The sequence below is a fragment of the Armigeres subalbatus genome, chromosome 1 (assembly GCF_024139115.2).
Source record: "Armigeres subalbatus isolate Guangzhou_Male chromosome 1, GZ_Asu_2, whole genome shotgun sequence".
Classification (NCBI taxonomy): domain Eukaryota; kingdom Metazoa; phylum Arthropoda; class Insecta; order Diptera; family Culicidae; genus Armigeres; species Armigeres subalbatus.
Window position 1 is genome coordinate 231,376,138 of NC_085139.1, and position 10,750 is coordinate 231,386,887.

The 10,750-nt window shown below is 43.3% G+C and overlaps 1 protein-coding gene across 1 annotated transcript; it reads left to right on the forward strand.

Annotated features, from left to right (window-relative positions):
• The first annotated feature begins 4,337 nt into the window (after nucleotides 1-4,337).
• Nucleotides 4,338-5,841, forward strand: LOC134211683 (achaete-scute complex protein T8). Its single transcript, XM_062688815.1, has one exon. It carries the CDS (start codon nucleotides 4,551-4,553, stop codon nucleotides 5,679-5,681), a length of 1,131 nt encoding a protein of 376 aa, XP_062544799.1. The 5' UTR covers nucleotides 4,338-4,550; the 3' UTR covers nucleotides 5,682-5,841.
• Nucleotides 5,842-10,750: the final 4,909 nt, after the last annotated feature.

The following is a 10,750-nucleotide window of genomic DNA, read 5'->3' on the forward strand; positions in this document are numbered from 1 at the left end:
TTCTAAAACTACCCTGGTTCTGATCGTCCAGGTTTTGTGTTTGCGTTTTATGTTGGTAGTATTTGGCTTGACCTAGTAATTTACCTTTGTTGAAAGTGATTGCCAACAGCAATAATGCGACAATAAAATGAAAAGTCTAAATTTTGAACTGATAATGAGTTTCGGGTGAAAATAACCGTTCTAATGAGTATTTCTTCAAACTCACGCAGTGCAATATCATAGGAAGTTGTATGTTTGCCACAACATTTGTAGTAAAATGAATTTGCTTGTCTGTCACTCGTTCTCATCAACTATGCATCGCAGCGATATGATCTCTAGGACAAAATACAGTACATATTTTTAAGTTTTTTTTATACCCATGTCACTTTTTGTTGAAATCAGAAGAGATTTTATTTTAAACTAAAAGCTAGATATTTACTTCCATTTTTGCCTTTATTGTGCACTTAGCATGACTCATTTTTGCGCTCATCTGTTTACCATATATCAATTGAAATCTGATTTCTATTTAATGAATGAGGTATTAAGGATTTCTTGCTTAACTTTTCAAAAGGACCTAAGTAACTTTTTTTTTTCATGAAATAATTTGAGTACTGCAATCAAAAGCTTTCATGTTGTTCTGTTGATTGCGCTATTCAAATTAATTCATGAAAAAAATGTTACTTAGGTCCTTTTGAAAAGTTAAGCGAGATTTCTATGAGCATGTTGGATAGTTTTTAGTGATAAATTGAAGTTACACAATCAAAAATACGACAGAAAAAAAGTGTAAAAAGTGAATTATGTGTATCTACATTACTTCTCCTTCTTCGTTTTGGCATTACATTCCCCACTAAGACATTGCCGCCTCACAGTTGAGTGTTCAATCAGCACTTCCACAGTTATTAACTGCGAGGTTTCTAAGCCAAATTACCATTTTTTTACCATCAAATTTACCACCAAAGTTTCAATTTTGGTATATATTTGGGAAAGATACTTGATACTTGATGGGCTACAGCTCTTCGATGAACCTACGCCGAATGGAGTATCCTTCTCCACTGGACTCGATCCTGGGCCAATCGCTTCCAGTCGCCCTGAACATTGAGCGCCCTCAGGTCCTCTTCAACTGCAAAAAGCCATCGTGTACGCAGCCTTCCACGAAGCCTGCGGCCTCTTCCTGGTTCTCTACTAAATATTATCTTTGCTTGTCGTTCTTCCGGCATACGAACAACGTGACCAGCCCACCGTAGTCTGCCGTGTTGTATAAGCTTAATAATATCCAGCCCTTTAATATTTGGGAAAGAATTGGGTGTAAATGTGCATAAGATAACGATGCAGAGCATAATCTCCATCCAAGCCTTTCTTAGCTGTTTGCAGGGGATAACATAAATATATCGAGTTCGGCTTCGTCATGCACTTTGACGCTTGAGCTCCAACAAACTATTAATTTAGACTATAACTTGGTAATTTCGGTATTCCTGAGTTTATATACGATTATTGGAATAAAAAAATCCAGGAATCTCATTTTAAATGGGACGCGATAAATAATAATCGTTGGTCATCCAACTACAAAGATCCGTTTCAGGGGGAAAAAAGTTGTTCGAGACCCCTCGGTAGATTTTTTTCAAATAGTCACGAAATGAAAGCTTAAGAGCTATATTTTCACGTAGTGAAAGTTTTGGCGATGCTCATTTTTTTGTCATAAATGTCCCCCATACACAAGCCGTGACATACATAGATTTGTCTTTATATACATATATTGAACTAGTTTATTCGTGGACGCAGTAGCGCCCGTGGCAAGTGTTTTTTTTTTTTCAGTATAAACGTTCATTAATTCACGCATTAAAAAAATCAAAATTTTCAACGTCTGTTGTCTGTGATTTTTTTTATCAAATGCTGTGTCTGGTTGTCTAAGGTTGTCACTGGTTTTGTTTTCTGCAACTGATAGTAAATAAGAATTGAAGTGTAAAATATTTTATTTTTTGTGAGAATTTTCCCGCGTTCTGCGTCTGGTTGGCTAGTCACCGGACAGACAAACAGGGCTATTATATATGATATAGATATATATATATAGATATAGATATTGAAAAGATCTCGATGTTCAAAAATGCTCTTTAGGGGAATAGATCTCATTTTTTAATCATTTTTCATGTTTTTGCATTGATTGAAATGTATTGCCACCATCCTAAAATTTGTTTTCCATGGGGGACTCTTGGGGAAAAAACAATGATTTTTCAATAGCTTCAAGATCGATTTTTTTTCCAAATGCATTTAAATGAGCGCAAATAAATATGAATTGATGGAAATAACTAATTACATCTCTAAGGGGTCCACGACATTAGGCATAAGGACGTTAGGCATAATGTACGATTGGTATAAAGGATGTTTTGCATAATTCTGCCTTCTTTATGTCATAGGCTATTCTTTGGGTCATTTTATGCCTATCGTCCGTTATGCCTAACGTCAATTATGCCTAACGTCCATTATGCCTAACGTCCATTATGCCTAACGTACTTAAGCCTAACGTACATATGCCTAACGGGGTATACCCTCTCTAAGTGCTGGTTAAACTGATAAATGTTACCCCGGCGATCAAAGTTCCCCCGGATAACGGTAATTAAAAAAAATATTTTATGATTCTTTTTATTGATTTTATTATTTGTTTTTTTATCTCGTTTCAGAGAGCGAGTGATGGCGCTTTAGCATAGGCATAATTGCCAGGACATATGGGAGAAATACTTGTGTCTCATCCCTGAAGTTGGATCAGCAAGGAAGGAGTGACACTAATTTTCTTAACAATGTCACTCCTAACGTAACCTTTTCACTCGCCCCTGCATTAGACAAATGGGAAAATAAAAAAATAGCCTTGTGCAACAATTCCCAACTATTCACAAGATTTCACTTCCTGCTAGTTTGAAAAATTCTATCATTAGTGTTAGGCCTTGGTTTACATAATTCGCTATATCATACATAGTTTCATTTTGACATTCCTCAAAAGTCCTGATCATTAAACACGATGCATCTTATGAATGTGTGCGATAAGCTTCATTCCCATCTGCAGCAACGTTAAATTTAAATATCCTTACTTGCGATCCGCAAGGCATTTAAACAACATACATAAGAAACCATTCCGATACATTTGTGCCAATAAGTCTTGCGCCGTCTTCATCCGAACTCGTGACATTACAGCTGTAGGTACCGAACGTCATGCTCTTCAAGACAAAGGTAAAATCCCATACCGGCTGGTTTCCCTGTCCCATCCCTCACTCTCGAACCGATGCGCCTCGAAGTCTACCGCCGAGCGAGAGCGCAATCTTTACGGTCTCCGGCACATAAAACCTCAGAATCGGTAAACAACCGTAGCGAAACTGTTTGGCTCTATTCTCAAGACCCGCGCAAGAACTACCGCCGAAAATGTCTGCAAATGAAAGGACAAAGCTACAGGAGGAGGAGAACCCCGCCCGTCCGGGGCCCAAAAGTTAGATCACATACAGAAAGGATCGGTTCGAACGGAACGAACGAACGAACAAACGCACCTTTGCGCAAATGGTTTGGCTGTTTGCTTCTTGTCACCCTTCTGCAGCAACTGCACCGATGATAGCAGTGGCAATAGGGTGATGCTGCTAAGGTTTTATCTTCATTCTTAATTTCTTAAAAATTAAAAAAAAAGTTCAGTCTTCTAATTAGAAACTTTGTACTTGATGGTAAACCATGCTGTTTTAGCATTTTTGATTTAAATTGCATCTGAAAGATTGCATCGTTTTCATAACTGAATCTCAAAAATCAGATTAAGAGAATAATTAAATAATAATTTTGAAAACCTTCGAAGCGATATTTTTTAGTCAATAATTCAGTCACTGTTTTCAAACACCGACGAGTCAGTGGAACATACGAATTCATCATTTCGAAAACATGAAACAAGCCACACCCTAATCAGCAGCTAGCAAAGGACCCTCGATGCTATACCTACTTGAATTCATGTAACGATCGAGGAAGTACCTAAAGGGACGAAATAAAAAAAAACTGTGTAATCGCCTTGCGCAATATAGCTGTTTGATTGTAAGGACGAACATCGCTCCTGTCTGTTGGCGTTCGCACACACCTTTGCGCACCGCATCGCCAGGCAGGGACGACTTTTCGTGCTCAGTACATAGAGCAGCAAACGAACCCCTCCGTTGTTCCTATTGCCATCGGTCGCCGTTCGATCCGGGGTGATTATATTTCGAAAGTAATTCCCTTTAATAATAGCACGCAACAGCCAGGGGGTACCGAGCGAGCACGGGTGGAAGTGAGATAGCAGGACCAGATGTCCGTTTTTCCAGGGCTTTCCCGGTTGAGCGCCGGGTACACAGGCGGCTAAAGACAGTTTGGCACGCGACACGGAACGCCAGAGCAAAACCAGCCGCAGAACGGAACACACTCGTCCGGGCTCCAGAGGTTCGGTCCGGTGGAATCTAACGGTAGTGCAAAGGCAGCTGCGGGCTAACATGAAGGACTGATCCCAAGCAAGGACTCCCAATCAGTTGAGATTGTTTACGATTGTGATAGTTAGTGTTACGATAAGTGTTTGAGTGGCAATGGCTTCGAATATGACCACCGTTTCGTTTCGGGATATCGCCACGTTGAACCCGTTGAAGCGAATGAAGTTCAAGGAAAACCAAGTGATGATTCCGATCGGGTCGACCATGGAAAACTTTGATGAAAACGAACCTTCGGTAGTGCTAAAGCGGAAGATTCCCTTGGGAACACTCGGCAGTATCGAAAATGTGATGTATAACACTGCCGCCGCAGATCTACGGAAACCTTTGGGCAACGTTATGTCTCCAGGTCCGGGAAGGCGTAAGAATTCTGAACCTAAGAGTACGGTCAATGCAGTTGAACGACGGAATGCTCGAGAGCGCAATCGAGTTCAGCAGGTAAACAACGGATTTGCGGCATTGCGTCAACGAATTCCTGAGGAGATCGCAGAAATCTTCGAAGCCGGGAATACTCGGGGAGTTCACAAAAAGCTAAGCAAAGTAGAAACCCTTCGCATGGCCGTGGAATACATCAAGTGCCTGGAGCGTATGCTAACCCTTGATCCAGAGAAGGAAGGCAGCGTTTTCAAAATCCAACCACCTCAACAGCAGACGGTAACTCAGCTTCCGGCAACTCCTCCTCCAGAACCGGTGCAGTCTAACAATTTCTTCCTCGCAATCAAACCCCGTGCCATCGGGAACTCAAACGGAGCTTCCCTCGATCAAACCCAGATCACCATCATCAACGGCCATCAGTACATCCGCATTCCCGGCACCAACACCTTCCAATATCTGGACCCGGAGAGCCTGTACGACGATTCCCCTCACAACAGTTCTTTCTTCGCTGACAGCAGCTCTGTCAACGACCAGGACGTTGTCCAGGAAGACTCGGACGACCTAATGAGCGAATCGGCCATCGCATTCTCTCCGCAAAGCAACTACGCTCTGGAACCGGAAGAGCACAAAGACGAGCCGGCGGTCTTCCTGAACCGATCGGTGGACGATGGCAAGATCCTGTCCATGATCGATCAACAGCAATACGCCGACCTTATGATGATCAAAAGTGAACTCGAAGAGGACGACGAGCAATCGCTGCTGCAGCACACGACCAACGATCCGGGTTTTCTGGAATCCATCGATTGGTTCGAGAGCCACCACCAGCAACTACCGTCGGATACCCTCCTGGACTGAATTAATCCATCCCCTAGCCGCCATTTGTATATAGGATTATTTATTTTAACGAAGCCGAATTTTATTATTATTATTATTATTATGATACGGAAATTTAAATTATTATCTACCGCTGTGCTCTAGTTATTTTTTGAATAATAAAGGAACCATTCCATAGAAAGCGCTTCTGTTCTGCAGGAACGAAAGAAATTTATCGGCGATCGATCTGCCAAACGAAAACTAAGCTCAAGGTGATACTCATTATAACGAATTTTCTCCCCGCGCTTTTCGTTTCCATGTCCCTGTCGGTTTGTCGTCATCCACGCAACTCAACGGAATCCAAGGGTGGTTTAATGTTGATGAATGATAGCGACAGACAAACGAAGCGGAGAAAAAACGCACCCTTAGTCAGAGCAGTACCACCACCAACAACTAATGATGGAGTCCATCATCGCGGGGTAGCGATCTCTGATCGGACAGAAACGACGATGTAGAAATGTAAATTTGCACCTGGAGCTTTCCGGTTGAATGACGACGACGACGTCGGCTTCGATGGTAGGACAGCGAACGCGTGCTCCACTTGTTGCCAAGTCGTCCCTCCAGCGTTTTGAATTACACATTTCGATGGTGGGATCGTAGGGCGAAATAATCAAGCGAAAATGGTAGGTGTGGTGGGGTGTTAAGCGGAAGTCATGTATGTAATTGGATGATCCGTTAATGATTATGAAGACACGTGGCAGTATTTATGGTGAATAGCTTCATGGTGGAATTATTTAATTTGTCTTATAGTGGCAGCATTTTACCAATTAATAAATCAAATTTGAAAAAGTTAAACAGATTTTTAAAATGTTTTGTAATGATTGTTTGAATAATTTGTTTGAAATCTACGGGTATTTAAAATGCAAAACATATGAAGTAATTCATTTTTGTTCTGCCCTTCTACGCATAATTGTGCCAATGGCCAGATTCATGCAAAGAAACGTCCTAACTCCCAAAACTTCCCAAAACATGATTGTAAGATTTTGGTGTTGTTGTTGTTGGGACTTAGAACCACTGCATCCATTGAGTTAGGTTGAACTTTTGACACCTATAGCCAACCGGTGATTGTTAGATTTTCTAACAATTCTGTAAAAGAACCTGGGTTAGAGACAAAGGGTCGAAAGGACAAAATATCGAAAGACAAAATGTGGAAGAAACAAATGGTCGAAAAAGATGAAAGGACGAAAGGACAAATCGTCGAACGAGACAAAAGTCGAAAAGATAAAACGTCGAACGGAACAAAAAGTTGAAAGAGACAAAAGGTCGAAAAGGACAAAAGGTCGAGATAGACAGGAACAACAATCTTTACAATCTTTACAATACAACAATCTTTTTTATCTCTAACACAACTATATAGCTAAGTAATCATAAAATTATTTCATAGTAAAAAGTCCTTTCCTTGGAAATTGCTCATTCTTTAACTTTGATTAATTAAATAAGTGTAAAACTTATGCTTGAAGTTAAATGAATTTTACATATTCCTTTGGAATTTGCGCAATATTTTATCAACTTGTTCTATCGACCTTTAGTCCCTTTCGACTTTTCGTCCTTTTTTACCTTCTGTCCCCTTCGATATTTTATCCCTTTTGACCTTTTATCCCTTTCGACCTTTTGTCCTTTCGAACTTCTGTTCTTTCCCTTTCGACTTTTCGTCTATTTTTTATCTTTTGTCCCTTTCGACCTTTCATTCTTTTTGACATTTTGTCTTTTCAACCTTTTGCCCTTTTGACCTTTTGTCTTTAGGTCTTCCGTCTTTACGATTTTCTGTCTTTCGACCTTTTGTCATAGCTTCTAAGAATCTACCAAATCTGTATATGAACTGGGCATATTCGAAAATGCTAGATTCTTATTGTTTAGCATTAGCATTGAGCATTTCGCACAAATTCGTAGGTGGTACAAGCCAAGACTATTGTACGAGAGTAGCATCACTTTCATCCGTTACCACAGATATTGATTTGGGACTAATCATTATCTCTTAGATGAAAGCAATGCACCTTCCAATAGTCGATATCTGTCCTGGCCACGTCCTTGCGAATGCTGAGGAAGGGGAAGGATGGTTAGTTGGACACCTACTTAAGAAAGATGCAGAGAACTCTACGACCTCTCATAGGTGCCACGGGAGGTTTTGGGATTGTGTGGAAGGTTATAACAGTAGGAATCGTTTTGGTAAAACGTGAAACACAGAAAGAAATTAGATAGAAATACAAAGTAGGGAAGGGACGAGCCTGGAATTGAACCCATGACCTCCTGCTTACAAGGCAGAAGCGGTAGCCGCTAGACCACCGAGCTCGTCAAAAATGCTAGATTGTTATTGTTTGAGACCTTATTCAATTTTACAAGCTTTTCTTTATTTGTGAGCTTGCTTTTTTTATAAAAATCTATCAATTTTGCATACGCCCAGTTCTTATGCAGGTTTTGGTAGGTTCTCATACAGTATTGTAAGAAAATTCAACAGTTGCTGGTTGGTTGTTAACAACCTAAGACGCGTCTTTCCCCAGTCCGGAAAATCAAATTCATAAAACCCACTACCTTTCTAGGATTCGCAGTCCAAATCTGTCTTGTACAATGCAATACAACTCCAAATCAAAAAGGATATCGGCAGGTATTTCCGTTTCACCACACCCTTCTAAAGCCCCAGTTGCTTCTGTTTAATTTCAACTAGCTGCATCTTTAATTTAGACCCGTGCGTAGATTGAAATTTTACCGGCGGGCGGTGGGGTGATATGTCATCAGTCAGCGGCGGCAGCGTCGTTGGTAATCGGCGGCGTTGGTCGTCGTGAAATAGATTTAAGCACCAAAATTTCTGCAGAGTTTCTTCAGCAGTTTCTCAATGAATTCTTCAGGAAGTTCCTCCACAACTTCGTTGAGTAGAACATCAAGAAAATCATCTGGACATTCCTCTAGATATTCCTCCAGAAGTACCTCAGGGAATTTCCCCCAAAAGTTTCTGCGGAAGTTCCTCCGGAAGTTCCTCCAGGAATTCCTCCGGAAGTTCCTCCAGGAATTCCTCCGGAAGTTCCTCCAGGAATTCCTCCGGAAGTTCCTCCAGGAATTCCTCCGGAAGTTCCTCCAGGAATTCCTCCGGAAGTTCCTCCAGGAATTCCTCCGGAAGTTCCTCCAGGAATTCCTCCGGAAGTTCCTCCAGGAATTCCTCCGGAAGTTCCTCCAGGAATTCCTCCGAAGTTCCTCCAGGAATTCCTCCGGAAGTTCCTCCAGGAATTCCTCCGAAGTTCCTCCAGGAATTCCTCCGGAAGTTCCTCCAGGAATTCCTCCGGAAGTTCCTCCAGGAATTCCTCCGGAAGTTCCTCCAGGAATTCCCCGGAAGTTCCTCCAGGAATTCCTCCGAAGTTCCTCCAGGAATTCCTCCGGAAGTTCCTCCAGGAATTCCTCCGGAAGTTCCTCCAGGAATTCCTCCGGAAGTTCCTCCAGGAATTCCTCCGGAAGTTCCTCCAGGAATTCCTCCGGAAGTTCCTCCAGGAACTCCTCCGGAAGTTCCTCCAGGAACTCCTCCGGAAGTTCTTCCAGGAATTCCTCCGGAAGTTCCTCCAGGAATTCCTCCGGAAGTTCCTCCAGGAATTCCTCCGGAAGTTCCTCCAGGAATTCCTCCGGAAGTTCCTCCAGGAATTCCTCCGGAAGTTCCTCCAGGAATTCCTCCGGAAGTTCCTCCAGGAATTCCTCCGGAAGTTCCTCCAGGAATTCCTCCGGAAGTTCCTCCAGGAATTCCTCCGGAAGTTCCTCCAAGAATTCCTCCGGAAGTTCCTCCAGGAATTCCTCCGGAAGTTCCTCCAGGATTTCCTCCAGAAAAAAACACCTAAGAAGTTCCTCCAGGAATTCCTCCGAAAGTTCCTCCAGGAATTCCTTTGGTAGTTCCTCCAGGAATTCCTTTGGAAGATCATCCAGGAATTTCTCTAGAAGTTTCTCCAGGAATTCCTCCGGAAGTTCCTCCAGGAATTCCTTTGGAAGTTCCTCCAGGAAGTCCTCGGGAAGTTCCTCCAGGAATTCCTCCGGAAGTTCCTCCAGGAATTCCTCCGGAAGTTCCTCCAGGAATTCCTCCGAAGTTCCTCCAGGAATTCCGCCGGAAGTTCCCCCAGCCATCCCTCCGGAAGTTCCTCCAGGAATTCCTCCGAAGTTCCTCCAGGAATTCCTCCGGAAGTTCCTCCAGGAATTCCTCCGGAAGTTCCTCCAGGAATTCCTCCGAAGTTCCTCCAGGAATTCCTCCGGAAGTTCCTCCAGGAATTCCTCCGAAGTTCCTCCAGGAATTCCTCCGGAAGTTCCTCCAGGAATTCCTCCGGAAGTTCCTCCAGGAATTCCTCCGGAAGTTCCTCCAGGAATTCCTCCGAAGTTCCTCCAGGAATTCCTCCGGAAGTTCCTCCGAATTCCTCCGGAAGTTCCTCCGGGAATTCCTCCGAAGTTCCTCCAGGAATTCCTCCGGAAGTTCCTCCGGGAATTCCTCCGAAGTTCCTCCGAATTCCTCCGGAAGTTCCTCCGAATTCCTCCGGAAGTTCCTCCGGGAATTCCTCCGAAGTTCCTCCGGGAATTCCTCCGGAAGTTCCTCCAATTCCTCCGGAAGTTCCTCCGGGAATTCCTCCGGAAGTTCCTCCGAATTCCTCCGGAAGTTCCTCCGAATTCCTCCGAAGTTCCTCCGAATTCCTCCGGAAGTTCCTCCGGGAATTCCTCCGAAGTTCCTCCGGGAATTCCTCCGAAGTTCCTCCGGGAATTCCTCCGGAAGTTCCTCCGAATTCCTCCGGAAGTTCCTCCGAATTCCTCCGAAGTTCCTCCGGGAATTCCTCCGAAGTTCCTCCAAATTCCTCCGAAGTTCCTCCGGGAATTCCTCCGGAAGTTCCTCCGGGAATTCCTCCGGAAGTTCCTCCGAATTCCTCCGGAAGTTCCTCCGGGAATTCCTCCGGAAGTTCCTCCGGGAATTCCTCCGAAGTTCCTCCGGGAATTCCTCCGAAGTTCCTCCGAATTCCTCCGGAAGTTCCTCCGGGAATTCCTCCGGAAGTTCCTCCGGGAATTCCTCCGAAGTTCCTCCGGGAATTCCTCCGGAAGTT